General features: G+C 45.5%; 1 protein-coding gene across 1 annotated transcript in view; it reads right to left on the bottom strand.

Moving 5' to 3' along the window:
* Positions 1-2,891: 2,891 nt before the first annotated feature.
* MATN1 (matrilin 1) overlaps positions 2,892-23,292 on the bottom strand; it is a 39,817-nt gene continuing 19,416 nt past the window's right edge. The window contains exons 4-8 of the mRNA XM_056847077.1: positions 16,829-16,954; positions 8,722-9,129; positions 4,410-4,562; positions 3,954-4,034; positions 2,892-2,944 (exon numbers count right to left, since the gene is read on the bottom strand). Of these exons, the coding sequence (XP_056703055.1) occupies positions 2,892-2,944; positions 3,954-4,034; positions 4,410-4,562; positions 8,722-9,129; positions 16,829-16,954 (821 nt within the window). The remainder of the gene's footprint in view (positions 2,945-3,953; positions 4,035-4,409; positions 4,563-8,721; positions 9,130-16,828; positions 16,955-23,292) is intronic.

Raw genomic sequence — 23,292 nt, 5'->3', positions numbered from 1 at the left:
AAGAATGACATCCTTCTAAGCCCATTGACTTCGACTCACTTAGAATGACGTCACTCTGCTTATGATGGCACTATTAGATGTCTGGCATCAGTAGGGTTGCCAGGTCACCTCTTACCTTCAGAGGGAGTTTCTTTTCGGCAGGGCTGGGGGGAAGGATCCCATACAGTTTTCAGATGTTATGGCTAGAGTGTCCCCCACGATGCTGGAACTTCCAGGTTAAACCCAGAAGTGGCAGTATTGCACTGGGAGAGGGTGCATGCACGAGGGGATTGCTCTCCCCTTCCTGCTTCCGTCCGCTGACCATCACTAGGGAACTAGTGGGAACACTAGGCATCAGACAAATCACTTATGAATCACCCAGTTTGGGGATTAATTTTCCCCTGTTCTGTCTTGTACTGATCTGTGCTGGTTTAGTGAATTTGGTTAGTTATACTGATTGTTTCAGGGTGTGTTAAATAATACTTTCTTATTAGATGGTCTTCACTATTGTCTTGTATATTTTTCCTTTGGGAGCCACCATGGGAGCTTTTGACTGAGGAGCAAAAGTAGAAACCTTTTCAATATCGCCATTCTTTCTCCAACATGAAAAAAACTGTCTCTTTCTTTAAAAGAAAAAAAAGGAGCAAAGAAAATATTTTGTCCTTTCCTTTCTCCTTTTGCCGGCACAGGAGGTAAATCAAAATAAATAAGCGAGCGCCCCCCCCCCCCTTCTGCCCATGCGAGAACCACTCATAATTAAAACCAAGAAACACAACAAAGCCCTCCAAATCCATTCTCAATTTTTTCCAGCATTTAATTGTTTTTAATGCAAAAACATCTGTTGCGGCGACATTTTCTGAATAATTCGTGTTATTCCGAAAAAGCTTTTTCCGTACTCTCAAGTATAAATATCCTGATACAAACCACTACAAAATTAACCAAAGCCCCGACCACGTATGCTCACATTTAGAGGGGTGCAGTGGTGATGTATTCCTTGGCATGCCTTGGTGGGACTGGTGACTATTTGGTTGGTGGGGGCCTGTGAATAAGAAGCCAGAAACTTTAAATGGGGCCATATTGGCTTACAGCTTGAATATGGCCTAAGGATGGGACAACATTCAGTCATACATAGGGAACGCTAACCAGACAGCAGTCTAAAGAAAGAGGCTTGTAGCCAGGGTCTTTGAGAGCAGCGTCCAGATGTTGTAGGGTTGCCGACCTCCAGGTTCTTAATCAGAAGAGGCTACAAGTGCTCAACAGGAAGGTCGAACTCAAGCAAAATTAGCACAAGCACAAGGGCCAAAATATCTGGCACATAAACTCCACACTTGGAATTATGCTGATGATCTGTATTGTCAAAAGACAACCATGCAACCAGCCGTCCACTGTTACCAGGAAAGTACATCTTTGTCTAAATGAATTCTCAAGCATATGGAAGAATCTGAAGCTTGACAAAGCCGTTCATGAAATGGGAAATGTACCAGAAGCCCATTGTGTTTTAAATGCTCCGTTGCTTTTTTGACATGTTAAACGCTTCGCGTTCCATGTTAATTGTGTGTGCTTATATGTATATCTTGTTTGATGTCAACTGCGGTTGCCTGGTTGTCTTTTGGCAATACAGATCATCAGCATAATTCCAAGCATGGAGTTTATGTGCCAGATATTTTGGCCCTTGTGCTTGTGCTAATTTTGCTTGAGTTTGACATCCAGGTACTAGCTGGAGATCTCCTGCTATTACAAATGATCTCCAGCCGATAGAGATCAATTCCCCGGGAGAAAATGGCCACTTTGGCAATTGGCCTCTATGGCATTGAAGTCCCTCCCCTCCCCAATCCCCGCCCTCATCAGGTTCCACCCCAAAAACCTCCCGCTGGTGGTGAAGAGGGACCTGGCAACCCTAAGATGTTGGTACATCTTGATGTTAAAGCTGTTGAGAGTATTGTACAGCTGAGGAGTCAGGAGGCCTGGCCTTGGTAGCACCAGCTAGCCCGATCACGTAAGATCACTGAAACTAAGTAGGGTTGGCCCTGGTCAGTATTTGGATGGGAGACCACCCAGGGTCCTGATGCACAGGCAGGCAATGGCAAACCTAAATGCCCTTTGCTTGGAAAATACTACGGGTCGCCATAATAAGTCAGACGTGACTTGACGGCCAAATAAAAAAAAGTGTCGGTAAGCGGTGATGTCGCATCATGTTAGTGAAATCAAGATGCAAATATGGGAGGGGGGATCCATGGATGAGTTCCTTCTTAAAAAACCAGACCTGATCCTGTAAAATGTCAGGCTGCTTACAGGTGAGCAGAAATCTGCCGGTAGTTTGCTGAAGCTCTTTGTAATCCTAACATTTCGCAATGAACATCAGCGGACGCTTGCAGAGGGAGGCAGCTTGTATGCCTGAATTAATGCTCATTGTTCCCACTACTTAGAGATAAATGCTTTATAAACAAATTATACAGCTGCCATTTCTTTTTTTCTTTCTTTTTAACATTCAGAGTCATGTGGGTCAAATTCAGTTCTTAAACAGAAAGGACGGCATACACGGAAACCGAGAAGCGATAGAAGAACCCAGTGAGCATTCACAGAACTCCGTACAAAGTACATATTCAAAACATTATAGATGTATATATTAAGCTTTATATTAAAACAATTTCTCCCAGGTTTTTAATATATGCATAGTCTACAATGCAAGGGATAGTTTAATGTATTTTGGTACACAAGGACATATAGGGCTTTACCATGATGCATATTCTAGCGTTACAATTTTTTTCCCCTCTTGCGAAGAAGGCAGCTAGAAAAGTCATTTTATTAAACTATAAGATGTAGCACTGCAGAAGAGATGCTCATCCGTATAAGTAAAAGCCTTCTGGTGGTGTTGTTTTCTGTTGGGAAGAAAAAAGATTCCGCCTTCTTTTTTAAACTGTGATCCTGTTTTCCAGGGCAGCGAGTTTTCTCGTCACAGCTTCCAGTGAGGAAGAATTAAGGAAAAATGATGAATGGCTTCTGTGCAGTATAAGAAGATTTTGCTTAGCTTAATCACACATGAAGCTGCCTTCTACTGAATCAGACCCTTGGTCCATCTAAGTATTGTCTACTCAGACTGGCAGCTGCTCTCCAGGGTCTGAGGCAGAGGTCTTTCACATCACCTATTTGCCCGGTCCCTTTAACTGGAGATGCCGGGGTTTGAACCTGGGAGGACCTTCTGCATGCCAAGAAGATGCTCTACCACTGAGCCACAGCCCCTCCTCTAATCGATGGCAAGTTATTTCAAAATACTTATGGATCAATCAAACATATACCAAAGGGCTTGAGTATATGATCTGCCCTTTGAATATTTCCCTGGGGGGCACAAATAAGGTCCCCAACCTTGAGCCGGGCCAGGAGCTCTCCTTGAATTGCAACCAATCACCAGATTACAGAGATCAGGTTCCCTGGTGGAAATGGCAGCTTCAGAGGGCAGATTCTATGGCATGGCATCCTGACTGAGCTCCCTCCCCTCCCCATACTCTGCCCTCCATAAACACCACCCTCAAATCACCCCAAATTTCCAAACCAGTTGGCAACCCTAGGGGCAAACAAGTAGAAGAAGCAGAGTTGGTTTTTATATGCTGATTTTCTCTACCTTTTAAGGAGAATCAAACCGTCTTACAATCTCCTTCCATTCCTCTCCCCACAACAGACACCCTGTGAGGTAGGTGAGGGTAAGAGAGTTTGGAGAGAGCTGTGACTAGCCCAAGGTCACCCAGCTGGCTTCATGTGGAGGAGTGGGGAAACCAACCCAGCAGCCTAGATGGTCACCTTTACCACAGAAACTCTTTACCATAGAGATTAGAGGAAATTTAGGAATTCCCTGTGTCCCTCCTGGGTGGGAAATTGGGGGATAAGGGCTGTCAATTCCCCACCCTGGGTGGGTAAATGGCACACCCGCATCTTGTTTACTCTAAGACCTTGTGTTGCAAATAGTTCTCAAAGGATATGCTTCTGTGTCAGTGCCCTTATGAGGTTATCCACCTTTGTCTGGAACTTCAGAATGGCTTCACATTCACATGGATCTTCTTCTGGGAAAAAGAAAACAGTTGTTGAATGGTGAATCAAACTGTTAGGTCCCTGTAGGGACATGAAGGGAAGTTTAAGAAACGTGGGCCATTTATGCATGGCCCTCCGCATCATTTTGGTCCGTGCAGGCCCCATGATCCCCAGCATAGCCTTTGAGTAGTCAGAGTGGGCCCCCCCTTCCCCTTTTCACCCAGTGAAAACTTTTATTGGATCCAACCCTTAGTGGGGTTCTTGTCCAGGCTCACCCAAAATCCAGAACCAGCCATAGGGACACATTTTCTCCAAGTTATGCATTTGTTCCTGTCTTACATGCTTATTTGCCAGGCCAGTGGGTGACCAGATTGTTTGCTAAATGTACCATCTACAACCTTACGTACCCACACAGATTTTACTCTGTAGTTTCTTTGCAATTTGGTTGATGGTTCTGAAATCGGCAGTGTAGAAATAATGCTCTGCCACTGGTTCGGAGGCAATTTCTCTCAGTTCGTCTTCAACGGCGTTCCCGACTCCAACAGCAAACATCTTGTAGCCTGATGCCGATGAAAAACAATTGTTAACCAGCCTATTGTTTTCTCAGTGAAAGAACAAAAGCTCGAATTCATTTCAAAAATCATACAAAGTTAAAAGCAATTAAAACAATCACAAAACCGTTCACATCCTGGGACCATGTATCTGAGGGACCATTTCTCCCTCTATGAACCCATATGCAACTTTCGAATCAGGATCCTCTTGTGATTCCTCCCTTCCTGGAAGTGTGTGATCTTCCTTGGCCAAGCCTGTACCTTCTGGGTTTGGGGGTCAACCCTATGGAATGGCCTCTCAAAGGGAGGGTTGCCAACCTCCAGGTGGCACCTGGAGATCTCCTGGAATTACAGTTGATCTCCAGACCGCAGATCAGTTCCTCTGGAGAAAAATAGCAGCTTCAGCGGGTACACTCTATGGCATTATACCCCACTGAGTTCCCTCTCCTCTCCAAGCACCACTCTCTCATTTCCAAGAATTTCCCATGCCAGAGTTGGCAACTTTACTCAAAGGACATAAACAGAGCATCCTCATTACAAGTTTTAGGGCTACTTATAAAGCTGTTCTGTTTGATAAGGTTTTTTCTCTGATTTTTTCAGCAACTATGGTTTCATGGTTTGGAATGGGATTAACCAACAATTTTGTATTGTTAAAGTGGAGAAACAAGCTGACAAGGTAGGGTTGCCAACATCCATGTGGGGCCTGGAGAGTTCTCAGAATTACATCTGATCTCTAGAATGCAGAGATCAATTCCGTTGGAGAAAATGACTGCTTAGGAGGGTGGATTCTCTGGTATTATATGCCTCTGAGGTCCCTCCTGAGGTCCCCTAACCCCACTCTCTCCAGACTCCACCCTCAAGTCTTCAAGAATTTCCCAACCAGGAGTTGGCAAGCCTATGGCAATGCCAAGTACCACATGTATCTGAAATAGGGTTGCCAGCTCCAAGTCGGGAAATACCTGGATATTTTGGGGGTGGAGCCAGAGGAGGGTGGGGTTTACAGAGAGGTGGGACTTCAATGCCATAGAGTCCAATTGCCAAAGTGGCCTTTTTCTCCAGGTCAGCTGATCTCTGTCACCTGGAGATCAGTTGTAATAGCGAGAGATCTCCTGCCACCACCTGGAGGCTCAAGTAACAAAAAGGGTGGAACTATAGTTGCACAAATTGTTGGATTACACAAAAAAAGCTGAGCAGTTTAGGTTGTTTGTTTGGCTGTATAATTATACTTAAGAAACTATATTCCAAATATTCCAAACACCATAGTCATCTCCTATAATAATTACACAACTGAGAATCCCACCAAGTGGACCAAATCCTTAATAACAACCGAACATTCAATAATACAATATTCCATTCATATGCATATAATGATCCCAATACATATAATCACAGACAGGTCAATAGTCCAACTCTGTGCAGTTGTACTAGTGGGAGATCTCCTGCCACCACCTGGAGGCTGGCAACCCTAATCTGAAACATGTAAATCTGTATGGCAGGTGCAATGCTTTAGGAATAATATTTGGTAACGTTACAAGGTGAAAGTGGTGTGGTTTTTACTTCCAGAAGGGGTTTTCAAGGCTATAAAATATCTAGGGCTCAGTTGGCAGTCTGCCAAGATGCGAAGCTGCTTCATGGCTACTGTAATCAAGGGAATAGTTCTATTGGGGCGTGTTGCAGTATTCCACATCCCATATGTGTGTGTGTGTGTCCCCTCCTATGTATGCAGAGGATGGAGGAATCCTAGTGAGTCACAAATGGTTGGTCAGTTAATGAGCATGCTATCAGCTGTTATTATTATGAAGCAAATTATTTGAATGCTATTTATCTGAATCTGTATTGACATTTTTAATGATGCCACTGTTTATTGGGTTGTTTTAAGGAAAGTTTTTGTTTGTTTTTTGCAAGCTGCTGGAATCCAAAGATTTTTCAACGAGCAAACATTAAACAGGATAAAAATGCAGCCTCACTAAAGAAGACAGTCAGGTGCGCCTTGCAAAAAGCCAACCAAACAGAACCCAACATGGCTTCTGTAAGGGTAGGTCCTGTCTCACTAACCTATTAGAGTTTTTTGATAGCGTCAATAAGCATGTGGACAGGAATGAGCCTGTGGATATTGTGTATTTGGATTTCCAAAAAGCTTTTGACAAAGTCCCCCACCAAAGTCTGCTAAGCAAACTTCATAGTCATGGGATAAGAGGACAAGTCCTCTTATGGACTGAGAGCTGGCTGAAAAATAGGAAGCAGAGAGTAGGAATCAATGGTCAGTTCTCACAATGGCGGGATGTGAGCAGTGGGGTGCCTCAGGGATCTGTGTTGGGACCGGTGCTTTTCAACCTGTTCATCAATGACCTGGAGTTGGGGTTAAACAGTGAAGTAGCCAAGTTTGCAGGTGACACCAAATTATTTAGGGTGGTTAAACCAAAATCGGACTGTGAAGAGCTCCAGAAGAATCTCTGTGTACTGGAAGAATGGGCATTAAAATGGCAAATGAGATTCAATGTGAGCAAGTGTAAAGTGATGCATATTGGGGCAAAAAATCCCAACTTCACATATACACTGATGGGATCTGTGCTGGCAGCGACAGACCAAGAAAGGGATCTTGGGGTGGTAGTGGATAGCTCAATGAAGATGTCAAACCAGTGTGCGGCTGCTGTAAAAAAGGCAAATTCCATGCTGGCTATAATTAGACGAGGAATAGAGAATAAAACTGCTGATATCATACTGCCCTTGTACAAATCTATAGTGAGACCACACTTGGAATACTGTGTACAGTTCTGGTCACCACACCTAAAAATGATATCTTGAGAAGGTGCAGAAAAGAGCAACCAAAATGATTAGGGGAGCAACTGTCCTATGGGGAGCAACTGTCCTATGGGGAGCAGTTAGGACACTTAGGGCTGTTTAGCTTGGAAAGAAGGCGGCTAAGGGGAGACATGATAGAGGTCTATAAAATTATGCATGGTTTGGAGAGAATGGACAGGGAGAGGTTTTTCTCCCTCTCCCATAATACTAGAACACGGGGTCATCTGCTAAAGCTGGAGAGCGGGAGATTCAAAACAGATAAAAGGAAATATTTTTTCACACAACACATAGTTAAATTGTGGAACTCCCTGCCCCAGGATGTGGTGATGCCTGCCAGCTTGGAGGGCTTTAAGAGGGGAGTGGACATATTCATGGAGGAGAGGGGTATTCATGGTCATTAGTTAGAATGGATACTGGTCATGCTGCATACCTATTCTCTCTAGTATCAGAGGAGCATGCCTATTATTTTGGGTGCGGTGGAACACAGGCAGGATGGTGCTGCTGCACTCGTCTTGTTTGTGGCTTCCTAGAGGCACCTGGTTGGCCACTGTGTGAACAGACTGCTGGACTTGATGAGCCTTGGTATGATCCAGCAGGGCCTTTCTTATGTTCTTATGAGCTTTGCATGAACTCCGTTCCAGATAGTCGGTGCAAGAATAGGTTGCCAACCTCCAGGAATTACAACTGAACTGATCTCCATTCGATGGAGATCACTTCCCCTGGAGAAAATGGCTGCTTTGGAGGGTGGACTCCGTGGCATTATACCCGGCTCCACCTCCAAATCTCCAGGACTTTCCTAGCTCAGAGTTGGCAACCCAGCTGAGAAAGCACAAGTCCTAACTCTGGCCATAAGGACTAGCTCTCCACACTGTAAGCAGGAACTGTTGAGATGATCTAACCTGGTGCTTGAGTTCACAATTCAGCTGTGTATATCCCCCCCCCCCATGTTCATATGTATAGCTTCTTTTGGATTAATAACATCGTACTTACAAACCTGTGGATTACCCCCATGAGTGTTGGAATTACATTTGCTGGATGTTTTAAAAGAGTATCTTGGAGGAGAATCTCATTCTTGTCATGTGTGTCAGGTTTATTGTGCATGGCTATAGGCCTTTAAAATCTAGACAATGTTACAAAAAAAAACCTCGGGCTCAACATATCTGTATATGTGGTAGCTCAGTGGAAGACCTACTCCATTACATCCTGGCCTGCCCTCTCCATACTGAGCCTCGGAATGAATTCCTGGCAAATATTCTTTCCACCTTCCACTTATTATCTAATGCTGATAAACTAATTTTCTTGCTTTCCGATAGCAACAATTTTGTTTCCCGGAAAATGGCACCTGGTTCTGTTTTTGACAACCTACCTAGTTCTTTGGCTTTCTTGGCTGCATCGTTGATGTAATCTTGTGACCGTCCATCCGTAAATACAATCGCTACCTTTGGAACACCCGCTCTGGCTCCACTAGAGATGGCGAAGGAATTGTCCACCAGGTATTTCAATGCTTGGCCGGTCATGGTCCCTTTCTCCATGTAAGACATCTTCCTCACCGCCGTTTTAATATCCTTCTTAGTATTGTATCGCCCTAGCGGGAACTCCTGCCTGATTGAACTTGAGTACTGGACCAGGCCAACGTGTGCATTTCTGTCTGACACATCCAGAGAATCCACAATCTGGTTGATGAACTTCTTCACCAGCTCAAAATTCTCCGGCCTCACGCTCTTGGACCCGTCGATCAGGAAAACAAGATCAGTGGCAGTCCCTCCACCGCAGGCTGGGGAGAAGCAAACGACAGAGAACCAAAAGCAGCCGTTTGAAACACTTGGCGCTTTGATTGAACAAAGATCACTTTGAAAAGGCTGAATTTATTTAGTTAGTTTATTTATGTGCCGTCTTTCTATCCTCTGTGAGGCACATGAGCAGGGCCAACCCAAGGGTTTTTGGAGCCCTGGGTGAACTATAACTTTGTCCCCTCCCCCCAATTCAACGTGTGTGTGTGTGTGTGTGTGTGTGTGTGTGTGTGTGTGTGTAAAGTGCCTTCTGGTTGCAGCCAGCTTCTGGTCAGACAACCCAGTAGGGTTTTCAAGGGAAAAGACAAACAGAGGTGGTTGGCCATTGCCTGCCTCTGCATAGCAACCCTGGACTCCCTCGGTGGTCTCCCATCCAAGTACTAACCAGGACCGACCCTGCTTAGCTTCTGAGATCTGATGACATCCTGCTAGCCTGGTCCATCCAGGTCAGGGCCCTGATTCAGCATTCTAAGAGCTGCAATCCTAAACACGCTTGTGTGTGTGTAAAGTGCCTTCAAGCTGCAGCTGACTCATGGCGACCCCTTTTGGGGTTTTCATGACAAGAGACTAACAGAGGTGGTTTGCCAGTGCCTTCCTCTGCACAGCAACCCTGGTATTCCTTGGTGGTCTCCCATCCAAATACTAACCAGGGCTGACCCTGCTTAGCTTCTGAGATCTGACAAGATCAGGCTAGCCTGGGCCATCCAGGTTACCTGGTAATAAATCTCGTTGAACGCAATGGGATGTACTTCTGAGTAGGCATGGTATATATGTGCATAGGAGACATGCTGGTTTGGCACTAGGGTTGCCAACCTCCAGGTGGTGCCTGGAGATCCCCAGAATTACAACAGATCTCCAGGCTACAGAGATCAGTTCCTCTGGAGAAAACGGCCGGTTTGGAGGGTGGGCTCTATGGCATCACATCACTGTTGAGCTCCCTCCCCACCCTCCCCAGGCTTCATCCTCATATCTCCAGGAATTTCCCATCTCACAAATGTCAACCCTATTTGGTGCCCTCTCTGCCCCACACCCTGGACCCCTGTGGCTGCTTGTGGACCTCTAACTCTTTTGGTGCACCCTCCCCATCCCTGGTACCCACCAAGGCAATTGCCTCAATATGCCTAGCAGACAGATCTGCCCTGCACATAAGACCACCTAACAACCCACCCCCTCTCAAAACTCCAAAGGTGCTGCAGCCTTAAAAAGATTGCGGGGGGGGGGGGCATTACTCTAACCACTGCTCCATATTGTCTCTCCACTCACCACACTAATCCGAGGATTCATTAGCCCAAGTCAGCTTGTATTTTGACTAGCCCTGGTTACTGTTTCGTCGTTTGTTTTAGTTTCATTGCAATTTAGCTGTCTTCAGTATTCTTCTTACATTTTAGTCTTAATATCAAATTATTTCTAAATGTGTGAGATTATTTTCTTTTTGCTCTTTTTAGGGCATTGGTATTTTAGAACCTTGGAAGTGTTAGTGACATTGATAATATAGTTTTTGTTGTTTTTAAAAAAAAAACTAATTAAAAGCCAAATGCTTGTCACACTTTCTTTTCGGCATTGGTAACATTGTGACATTCACATACACAGAGCAAGAGAGACTCGGAGGCGGCGCACGCTCTTTGGCTGCTCCAGACGGCAAGCGTTTCCTATTCAGAAATGAGGGCGAGTCGTTTTAATTGGCGTGCCCTGACAAGGGAGTCTAGAGATCGGTCCCGCCGACGTTTTTGCATTATGGAACCTTCCCAAATCGCGGCTGGAAAAAAATCAGAGTCAAGTGTATTACCACTGGCTCTGCTCTTTAGTCTGCTAGAAGGGTTTCTTGCATCTCAGAGGATCACTTGTTCTTCCACTGGCAGGCAGTGTGAATTTTTAAACTGAGCACTCAGTCCTCCCCGGTGCTTTCCTGGCTTTCTCTGTTAGAAACCTGCAGGGAGGGTCAACAGAGGACGCCGGTGCGCTTTCGCAGGGGAAGGACCGGCTGCCCTGAACACACCATTGCTTCCAAGCACCAGGATCCTGGTTCTATGAGAACAGACTGTTTTTCTCTTCCTTAATAGCGGAATCTCTAATTCACCCTGCTTGCTGCTCTCCTGAAACAAGGATGATAAAGCAAGGAACTCAAAAGTGGCGTATGTGGTTACTAAAACTAAAGGAGGTTGCCCACTGCCTTGATGCCAATGTCCCATTGCGCTCACTCAGGCTTACCATTTGCCCACCGCAGCAGGCAAACTCCTGCCCCTGCCTTTATTTGCCTGTGCTCGATCAAGGAAGCAGCAGGAGGAAAAGTAGGAGGAATAATATCACAGCCTCCTAGGGTTGCCAACCTCCAGGTACTAGCTGGAGATCTCTCGCTATTACAACTGATCTCCAGCCGATAGAGATCAGTTCACCTGGTGAAAATGGCGGCTTTGGCAACTGGACTCTGTGGCATTGAAGCCCCTCCCCAAACCCCACCCTCCTCAGGCCCCACCCCAAAAACCTCCTGCTGGTGGCAAAGAGGGACCTGGCAACCCTACGGCCTCCCTGTGACACTGCAGGAATTTCCCCAATCTTTATAGTATTTACCATAGAGACTGGGGGAATTCCTAGCACATTGGGGGGCTGTGATGTCATTTCCACATGATCACCTAGAAGTGGTCACAGCTTCTTGAGTGTTCTCCTCCCCAAATCCATCCCCCCCAAAAAAGCTTCTGGGCTTTGCTGCCAGCAACCCTACACCCGTTAAGGGGTCTTTCCCCCTTTAAGATGGTACCCCTGGTGATGGTTCAGCATAATCCTTAATACACCTTGCTCTCCCAGTTTTCAGGAGACCAGCAAGATTGAGTGCATTGAGGACTATGGGAACAGAACACACACACACACACACACACCATGGACAGATCTCTTGTCTGAAAGAGGGGAACCACTGCAGATCTCTTGCATGGTAGTGGAACAAAAAGTAATCTGCTGTGGGCCCTGAATTCTGAGGACTAATCAGCTTGTTTTTTATGTTGCATACAGTTATGGATAAAACAGTTACAGTCTGCATATTCTTGGCTGCTTACAAAGACGATGTGGACAGAGCAAAATAAATAAAATGCAAGTTAGCCTGAAATATTAGAAATAGACTTTGTGATGGAGATGAGTGCGTGAAGAATTCCAGAGTTGCCAGCCAAAAGCACTTACTCTTTGGGGTCATCCCACCTGGATGGCTTGGAAGCAACATGCAAGGGAAAGCGATGGTTGTCATGTCAAGCAAGCTCAAACGAAATAAGTCAGGGGGGCTGTGGCTCAGAGCACAGGCTTTGCACACAGAACATCTGAAGCTCATGTGAGTGCAGAATGAGGAAGGATGCTACGTGTGAAGAAAGGTCCCTCTGAATTGCTGAGGTCTCAGGGGAACTAGGGCATGATTACTTTTGTCAAACTGCCAACAAAAAATGACCTGCACACCATGGAATCATAGAATCATAGAGATGGAAGGGGCCATACAGGCCATCTAGTCCAACCCCCTGCTCAATACAGGATCAGCCTAGAAAATCCCTGACAAGTGCTCGTCCAGCCTCTGGTTAAAGACTGCCAGTGAGGGGGAGCTCACCACCTCCCTAGGTAGCTGATTCCACTGGCAAAAAACTCTTACTGTAAAAAAAAAAAATTCCTAATATCCAGCTGGATATTTCCTCTTGCAATTTAAACCTATTATTGAGAGTCCTATCCTCAACTGGACTACCCATTGATATTGTCAGTTGAAACCAGGGGGGGCAGTTTTGGAAAAAACTATAGCTCAGAGGTACAGAAGACTCTTGGCAATCAGAGATGCTAGGTCCAATCCTTGCCACATCTCCAATTAAAGAATAACAGGTAGAAGATGCTACCCTGCCTGAGACATTGGAGAGTCTCTGCCATTCAAAGTAGACAATACTGAGCTACATGGACCAATCAGGTCCATGATCAGATGAAAAGGAGGGGCTATGGCTCAGTAATGAAGGCTGTGTGTTGCAGGTAAGAGGTCTCAGATTCCATCTCTGGCATCTCCAACTAAAGAATCTCAGGATTGGTCTTCACATGCGGCAAGATGAGATGGGGAGACTGGAATGTACCAGTTCAGACTGCAGGCGGAGCACCGCATTTTGGGATGATCCACTATGTTAAAAGCACCCTGACATCAGAAAGCAAACACAGCAAGCAATGAGAGGGCGTCAAAGCATTCTCCCTGCTGTGTTAATTTGTTATCTGCCAGGAGCCCTTTATGCAGAGGAACATTCGAAGTTGGAATCTATCCCCTGCAGTCTGAAGTGGTACAATCCAGTCTATCACCTCAAGGTTTTACGTCCTCTTTCTGTTGGATGTATAGACCAGGGCTCAGACTTCAGACATTGAGGATAGACCTTTTTCTGCCTGAGACACCGAAAAGCCTCTCCCAGTTTCATTAGATGGGCCAGTGGTCTGGCTCCGTAGAAGGCAACGTTCTACATAAATAATAAGTGCATGGTGATATTTATTGACAATGCTTCATGTATTTCATGCTAGAATAATCTTTCCACCCAGGAAAAAGGACTTCAAAAGAGAATCCTATTTGTTTGTTTGTTTATACCACACTTTTATCCCCAAAGGGGAAGCAAAGAGGCATACAAAACATTCTTCTTCCTTCCTCCATTTTATCCTTGCAACAACCATCCTGCAAAGCAGGTTAGGTCGAGAGGAAGGTTGAGACTGGCCTAAGGTCATCCATTGAACCTCCCCTGTCGTAGCAGGGATTCAATCCTGGGTCTCCGAGATCCTAGTCTGACACTCTAACCACTATACCATGTTGGCTGTCATACAGTGAGGGAAAAAAGTATTTGATCCCCTGCTAAATTTGCCCGTTTGCCCTCTGATGAAGAAATGACCAGTCCATAATTTTAATGGTAAGTTTATTGTAGCTGTGAGAGACAGAATAACAACAGGAAAAACCCCAGAAACCCAGAAGACAAAAGTCAGAGATTGATGTGCATTATAATGAGTGAAATAAGTATTTGATCCCCTATCAACCAGCCAGATTAGGGTTAGGGTTACGGTTCTGCTGTCGACAGAAGCAATCAGTCCATCAGATTCCAAACTAGCCACCATGACCAAGACCAAAGAGCTGTCCGAGGAAGTCAGGGACAAGATTGTAGACCTGCACAAGGCTGGACTGGGCTACAAGACTATTGCCAAGCAGTTTGGTGAGAAGGTGACAACCCTAACCCTAACTGTCAACCTCCCTCAGTCTGGGGCTCCATGCAAGATCTCATCTCGTGGAGTTGCAATGATCATGAGAACGGTGATGAAGCAGCCCAGAACTACACGGGGGGAAGTTGTCAATGATCTCAGGGCAGCTGGGACCATAGTCACCATGAAAACAGTTGGTAACACACTACGCCGTGAAGGACTGAGATCTTGCAGAGCCCGCAAGGTCCCTTTGCTCAAGACAGCACATGTACAGGCCCGTCTGCAGTTTGCCAATGCACATCTGAATGACCCAAAGGAGAACTGGGTGAAAGTGTTGTGGTCAGATGAGACCAAAATCGAGCTCTTTGGCATAAACTCAACTCGCAGTGTTTGGAGGAGGAGGAATGCTGCCTACGACCCCATGAACACCATCCCCACCGTCCAACATGGAAGGGGACATATTATGCTTTGGGGGTGTTTTTCTGCTAAGGGGACAGGACACCTTCACCGCATCGAAGGGACGATGGACGGGACCATGTATTGTCAAATCTTGGGTGAGCATCTCCTTCCCTCAGCCAGGGCATTGAAAATGGGTCGAGGATGGGTATTCCAGCATGACAATGACCCAAAACACATGGCCAAGGCAACAAAGGAGTGGCTCAAGAAGAAGCACATTAAGGTCCTGGAGTGGCCTAGCCAGTCTCCAGATCTTAATCCCATCGAAAATCTGTGGAGGGAGCTGAAGGTTCAAGTAGCTACACATCAGCCTCGAAATCTTACTGACTTGGAGAGGATCTGCAAAGAGGAGTGGGACAAAATACCTCCTGAGATGTGTGCAAACCTGGTGGCCACCTACAAGAAACGTCTGACCTCTGTAATTGCCAACAAGGGTTTTGCCACCAAGTACTAAGTCATCTTTTGCGAAGGGATCAAATACTTATTTCACTCATTATAATGCACATCAATCTCTGACTTTTGTCTTCTGGGTTTCTGGGGTTTTTCCGGTTGTTATTCTGTCTCTCACAGCTACAATAAACCTACCATTAAAATTATGGACTGGTCATTTCTTTGCCAGAGGGCAAACGGGCAAATTCAGCAGGGGATCAAATACTTTTTTCCCTCACTGTAAGCATAAGTGTAGCCATACAATTTCTACCGAGATCCTTCTGCAAGAGCCATATTGAGAAAAAGTAACCACATTTCCTCTAATGAATAGTCTATTTTTGCTTGCAACACGTTTAGTTTAAAAACTACATTTTGCCCCTATTATATTTTCCTGTTTTGAGCATCCTTGATTGGATGCTACCTGTCTTGCTGAATTCCATCATTGGTTGAATGCTACCTGCCTCGTTGAAATCCATCATCAATTGGATGCTACCTGTCTCACTGAGTTCCACCACTGAGTTCATATCAAATATGAAACCATGAAATGATGTCATTGGCAAGATCAAGAGAAACGACCTCCTGCAACTTGAGAAAGGATGGACTTTCCAGAGTGTCTTCAACTCTCTGTAAGGTGGAAAGCTTTCATGGAGAAAGTTTGAAAAAATCTGAGCTTTTTCAAAGAATACTCAAAAACTCATTATAAGCAGGCCTGGATTAAGCCACGCTGAGGGCTATGTCAAGTTTTAGAGCCCCCACAACATTACCCCCCCCCCAAAAAAAGTGGTAGTTTAGTAATGTTTAGTAACTTGTTTGTATTTAGATGCCCCTCATAATCTGAGGCCCTAAACTTTAGTTTAAAAGGTAAAGATCCCCTGTGCAAGCACTGGGTCATTCCTGACCCATGGGGTGACGTCACATCTTGACGTTTACTAGGCAAATTTTGTTTATGGGGTGGTTTGACAGTGCTTTCCCCAGTCATCTTCCCTTTACCCCCAGCAAGCTGGGTACTCATTTTACTGACCTCGGAAGGATGGAAGGCTGAGTCGACCTCGAGCCGGTTACCTAAAACCGACTTCCATCGGAATTGAACTCAGGTCATGAGCAGAGCTTGGACTGCAGTACTGCAGTTTACCACTCTGCGCCACGGGGCTCCTTACTTAATGAATAATGATAATAAAGTCCTGTCAAGTCACCACTAATTTATGGAGACCTCGCATGAGATGTTTAAGGCAAGAGATGAGTAGAGGTGGTTTGCCATTACCTCTATAGCAACCCTGGTCTTCTTGTTGGTCTCCCATCAAAGTACTAACCGTGGCCATGCTTGGGTTCCAAGCTCTAACAAACTGAGGCTAGTCTGAGCTATTCAGGCTGCTACCTAGTTTACTGAGGTTGTGTATAAATCCGCTTCTGATTAGAGGGGAACTCATAATCATGAAACAAAAGGGAGTAGGAAAAGGAAGGAGAATTAAAGTCATGTTGACAGGTTGCATGCGAAATGAGTTTCAAACCAGGAAGATGGCCACGCTTCCTGAACGGTAGATTCTTGCATTTTGGACTATGCAAGAATTTACAGGATTTGGAAGAGACATTGGCTGGTTTGGCCAAGTCTACGATGGAATTATTTACCACTGCAGCTTTTCCCGTCGGTGTTAAGTGTGAACCCCTCTTTACAGGCGCACGTGTATGAGGCGCCTGTGCTGACACAGATCTGCTGACAATCGTGGTCTCCCGTGGCGCACAAGTCTGATACAGCTACAAAACAAATGACACGCAAAAGTGAAAATGTATTAGTGTCCCGAACTTTCTTTCTTTTTTAGAAAATCAGGGTTTCATGGTACACACATCAGTTTATAGCTTTGCTCAGGTGAAAGACACCTCAGTGGATGAACGGCAGCGGGTGAAGCGACTTAATCCTTTCCCTTTTGGCCATTTTTTCGGATGGGGCCTAAGGAGGGTGGGGAGTTTTTGGGCAAAGCCTAAGGAGAGGAGTGTTTGGGGAAGGGAGGGACTACAATGCCATAGAGTCCCATTGCCAAAGCGGCCATTTTCTCCAGGTGAACTGATCTCTATCGGCTACAGATCGGTTGTAATAGCAAGAGATCTCCAGCTAGTACCTGGAGGTTGGCCACCCTATCAAACACTGGCTGCATTTCACCCTGGGGTGTCTGTAGAAGGGGTCTTGAACGTCCCCCCCCCCTCCAAATAAAAGTTTGGGGTGTGATTTTGAGGAAACAAATGACAAGTTAGAGGGTTAAACTAGGCCTCTGCTGCTGGTCTTCTGCTCTCAATCTGCAGTCTCTCTGTGGCTGTTTTTCAGTAAAAATTGGCTGCATTTAAAAGAAAGGAAAAGCTCTTGGAGTAAAATACACAGAAGTCATGCTTCGGTTTTAACATGAAAGAGGTACTGACAATTGTGCTGTTGAATCAGTATAGACAAGTAATTAGTGGTTCACAACATAAGAAAAGTCCAACTGGATCAGACTGAGGTGTCTTTCACAAAGAGATGGGATTTGGGGGTTTCCCCAGGACCAGTGTGATTGCAGATTAAGCTCAGAAGCAACTGGAGCTTTCCTGCCCCAGTCCCCTGGAAGTAGGGTTGCCAACCTCCAGGTAGTAGCTGGAGAGCTCCCACTATTACAACTGATCTCCAGCCGATAGAGATCAGTTCATCTGGAGAAAATAGCCGCTTTGGCAACTGGACTCCATGGCATTGAAGGCCCTCCCCTCCTCAAAAACTCCCCTCCTTAGGCTTTGCCCAAAAATCTCCAAGTATTTCCCAACCCGGAGCTGGCAACCTCACCTGAAAGTGGCCACCCCACCCCAGCCAATAGGGCTTTTGCAATTTCTTTTTAAAAATCCACAACAGACTATCATTTATATGAATATACCATTTTAACTATAAGTGTATCAGGGTCTCTGAATTCCTAGCTTTCGCTTAAAAAGAAAGTATGTCTCTATCCCCTTCGATTGCAGGGATATGCCTTTTCCCTTATATCTCCACAAGGGAAGAGGATAGAGAGTTACTTTTTTAAAACTGAAAGCTGGGGATTCAGGGAACCTGCAACACCTATAATTATAATGACCTATTGATACGATATTCTAGTGCTGATTTTAAAATAATAATAAAAGCCCCCCCCCAGTGGTGGGGGGAGAAAATGGCTGCCGTGGAGACAGGGTCCGAGAAAATGACTGCCATGTGTGCTGGAAACTCCAAATTCCCCCACCCAGACACACACAGAGAGAGACACACAGCAGCCATCCCAGCTTTACTGCAATCTTTCCCAAAACTTCAGAGCAAAGCAGGTTTGAGGAAGACAGGAGAAAAAGATGGGAAAACCTCCAGAGGTGCATGAATGCACCACAGTGCTGTGGGGAAGCAGGGGAAAAACCGCTTCCCAAAAGAGCTCAGGGCCTATAACATCTGTGGAAGAAATCTTAGAGGTTTGTCTAATCTTGCAGCCTGTTTCCTAGGACCTTTATGCATGGCTGTTTCACTAGCCATCACCCCTCCGATGTCTTCGGGTCTTTGTATGGATTATGCATGATGCTTAGGGTTGCCAACCTCCAGGTGGTGGCAGGAGATCTCCTGCTATTACAACTGATCTCCAGCCGATAGAGATCAGTTCCCCTGGAGAAAAATGGCCGCTTTGGCAATTGGACCCTATGGCAATGAAGTCCCTCCCCTCCCCAAACCCCGCCTCCCCAGGCTCCGCCCTGAAAACCTCCTGCCGGTGGCAAAGAGGGACCTGGCAGCCCTGATGCTCCTTCTGACCATCAGAGGTTGCCTCGTTCTCCCCCTGCTTTTCCCTGTGTTTTGCCCACGTTTTCAAATTTGAGATAAAACCAGTTCCTCAAAACATGGGCAAAACGCGGGAAAACGCAGGGGGAAAGCGGGGCGATCTCTGATGGCCGGAGACAACATGCATAATCCAAAGAAAGACCCGAAGCTGTTGGAGGTGTGACAGCGAGTGAAACAGCCATGCATAAAAGACCCTATCGAGGCTAACGAGATGCCTCTAACTAGAGCATGAAGGCAAAAGTTTCTTCCCCGTGACAGCTGTTCTCACAGGCACACTGCTTCCGAACATGGAGGTTCCGTTTAGCCATTCTGTTCATCGATAAACCTACAATACCTGCGGTAAAACACAGCTGCCACTGAACTTGAAGCCACTAGCTTGAAGCCCCTCTTGTTCTCTGACAAGCATGCCTTTCTATGTGTCTTTCTACATGCTATTTTCCCCCTCTGTTGTTTAAACAAACCCCGTTGAAAGTGGGAAAGATCAGGAAACTTTCATATTGGGAAGAGCATTAAATATCACTGTCCCTGATGATACTGCGGAGTCCAAAGTGTGAAATATTACCTCCTCCCACTTCCCCCAATTTAAACAGAGCTCCTGAGGCAAATAGAACAAAGAAGGCCCTGTGTTCTCTTTACGTAAACCTGGATTTTGTTAATTGGGTTAAATCGTGTGTGACTTTAAATGACCCGTTAAACATGACATCAATATTTGCAATCAGTCAGGCCTTTGTCAGCTATGCTGGCAAAGACTCACCTCCCGCTGTATGCCTGGAAAACAGAAAGTGTCTCTATACCCCTGTCTCACTTAGGGTTGCCAGGTCCCTCTTTGCCACCGGCGGGAGGTTTTAGGGGCAGAGCCTGAAAAGGAAGGTTTTGGGGAGGGGAGGGACTTCAATGCCACAGAGGAGGAGGAGGAGGAGGAGGAGGAGAAGGAGGAGGAGGAGGAGAAGAAGAAGAGGAGGAGGAGGAGGAGAAGGAAGAAGAAGAGGAGGAAGAAGAAGAGTTGGTTTTTATATGCCGGCTTTTCTACTTCTTAAAGAATCAAACTGGCTTACAATCACCTTCCCTTACCCTCCCCACAACAGACACCCTGTGAGGTAGGTGGGGCTGAGAGAGCTCTAAAAGAGCTGTGACTATCCCAAGGTCACCAAAGCTGGCTTCGTGTGGAGGAGTGGGGAAACCAACCCGGTTCACCAGATTAGCATCTGGTGCCACTCATTTGAAGGAGTAGGGAATAAAAGTCAATTCTCCAGCTTAGAGTCCACCACTCCAAACCACCGCTTTTAACCACTACACCACAGTGACAAAGAAGGTTGCACATACAGTCTGCCAGGTAGGGTGACCAGATTGCCTGCTTTGGCAGCCAACCTTCCACCCATGACCTTGGTCTCCCCCCACCTCTTGATACAGCAGTGGGAAACAATGCCGCGCAATATTGCAACATCACTTTTAGCTGAGTAACCAGAAGCAACATCAACAAATGGCAGGATGCTCTAGGATTCACCCAAAGGTCTAGAGGATCCTGCAACACGGTAATATCACCTCTGGTTAGGCAGCCGGAAGTGACATCACAGCATCATAGGATGTTGTTTGGGTAAGTCCCACACACCCTATTCTCAGGGGTGTTTCCATCCACACATTGACTTGACCCAAACCTTCAGTAAGGTGGCTTTATTGTGTCCTGGCCATGCATACTTAGTGATGGGGTGGGGGTGATTTTCAATAGCTTGTGTTGTACTTTTAATGGCAATCTGATGTCTCATGAAGGAAGAAACTATATCGAACTCCCCCTTTAATATTGTCGAAGGCTTTCACGGTCAGAGTTCATCGGTTCTTGTAGGTTATCCGGGCTGTGTAACCGTGGTCTTGGTATTTTCTTTCCTGACGTTTCGCCAGCAGCTGTGGCAGGCATCTTCAGAGGAGTAACACTGAAGGACAGTGTCTCTCAGTGTCAAGTGTGTAGGAAGAGTAATATATAGTCAGAAAGGGGTTGGGTTGAGCTGAATCATTGTCCTGCAAAAAGTATCAAAGGTAATGTGCTAATCATTGTCCTGTAAGTATCAAGATAATGTGCTAATGAGGGTGTGGTATGTTAATATGGAACCACTGTATCGTGAAGTGATCTGTTAATGTGTGAAATCCAAAGTTAATCTGCATGGCTATTGTTGACTGTAGTCTTTGTTAGTCTGGAGGTTTTCAGGCTTCCTGGGGGGAGGTAGTTGTTAATTTCCTGCATTGTGCAGGGGGTTGGACTAGATGACCCTGGTGGTCCCTTCCAACTCTATAATTCTATGATTCTATCTGGCATAAATTTCCATTCTGAGATGGAGAAAGGTCCTGCTTTCAGACTCTGATGAGTATATATCCCATAGAACATCACTGTATGCCCTGGCAGCAAGGAAAATAATGGCCAAAGCTGATTCTTCAAGAGCAGGTTTCCAAAAATGATTTTATCTGTGGATGATGAACTTATTGTTTTATTAATATTTATTGTCATAAGGTTGTTTATATTATTGTAAATTATTTTTATAGATTTTATTCTTTTACTGTGTATAATTACATTATAACGTGTTAGATTTGTTGACGATGTTTTGTAAAAGCCCTTGTTAAGAAAATGGAGAACAGGCAGACAGTATATTTTGAGAACTGTCCATTGTTAATGTTTTTGCATGGATGTACTTGTTTTGTATTTTTTGAGCCTGACCCTGTACAATGCAAGGTAAAACTCTATATCTTCATTAGACAAAACCCCTTTTTTGTTCATTTGTTTGTTTTGAGCATTTATATTCTGTCTAAAAGAACTGCTTGTGCCAACTCACAACAATATAAACACAGTGATAGCAAAACAAATAGCCAATAATAAAAATGAGCACCATCTAAACCTTTCAGAGAAGTGATTGGCCTCTGTGACATTAAGCAAACCAAGGCATATATTTAGAGCTGAGCTGAAATGATGCATTTCATGCAAAAATGTTCCTTATGGAGAGTGTTTTGGGACCCTTTAAAGCAGGGCAAAAGAGTCTCCCCATTGGAAGAAGGCAGGAATCAATGATCACCGTCTGATTTGGCTTTGTGGTGTTTTCCGTTACATCTGGTAGGCTGCACAGTGGCATGATGTGATCCCACTGCCTATCCCTCATTGATTGGGTCATGGAGCCAGCAAGGTGAAGGACAGTAGGACACATTTTGAAGGTACTGAAACTACTGTTAAGGAGAACAACAGAGGGGAACATAAGAAGAGCCCTGCTGGATCAGACCAGCGGTCCATCTGTTCCAGCATCCTGTCTCACACAGCGACATAGAGACCAACGCCTTCTCCTGATGTTGTTTCCTGGCACTGGTATTCAGAGTTTTACTGGTTCTGAATGTGGAGGTTCCCTTTAGTCGCCATGGCTGGTAGCCACGGATAGATGCATTGTGGTGGCATTATGGAAGAGCACTGTTATCTCGAGGAGATAGTGGCATGTCTCACTCCTCCTCACATGACAAAATGAGGTTGGGTTGATATGCCTTTAAGCCCAAGGGTGCAGGCTCCCTGCGAATGCTGGAAGCACCTCAGGTGTGGCTGATCTGGGCTTGGTAAACATCTGGAACAGGGGTAATGGATTAGAGATAAAAAGTCAAGAAAAAGGGATAGAAGGGTGGGAAGAAGGGCTATGGCTCTGGGATCCCTCCCTCCCTGTTCCACCTGAGCCCTAATAGCAGGGGGGATATGGGGTAAATATGTTGTTTCCTAATGGTGAGGGCTATACGTTATGTTTATGATTAAATCAGCCTGCTAAAATAAAGCTCAGCTTACTTGAAACTTACTGGTGTGCCTTGCCTCTGGATCCTAGAGAAAGAACCAACTGCCAGCTATTTGGCAGAACCTGCGTCCTCCATGAATCTGTCTAATCTGTCTAATTGAAAGTTGGACTGAGCAAAAACAGCAAACGGAATAAAAACTGAGCAAAACTGGGTAAAGAGGTACAAAATGTACGGAAATGTTTCGCCAAGACATTCCAACTTAGCCCTACATAGATTCCTACCATGCTTCATGGTTCTTTCTGCTCCTACATGTATACCCTTAAGGGAGGGGCTGTGGTTCAGTGTTAGAACCTCTGCTTGGCATGCAGAAGGTCCCAGGTTCAATCCCTAGCATCTCCAGTTAAAGGGACTAGGCAAGTAGATGATATGAAAGAACTTTCTCTGCCTGAGACCCTGGAGAGCTGCTGCTGGTCTGAGTAGACAATACTAACCTTGAAGGACCAAGGGTCTGATTCAGTATAAGGCAGCTTCACGTGTTCATGTG

Source organism: Euleptes europaea, chromosome 3 (genome assembly GCF_029931775.1).
Source record: "Euleptes europaea isolate rEulEur1 chromosome 3, rEulEur1.hap1, whole genome shotgun sequence".
In the NCBI taxonomy this organism is placed as follows: Eukaryota; Metazoa; Chordata; class Lepidosauria; order Squamata; family Sphaerodactylidae; genus Euleptes; species Euleptes europaea.
Note: the sequence above shows the minus strand (reverse complement) of the source record. Positions and strands in the feature narration are given on the sequence as shown.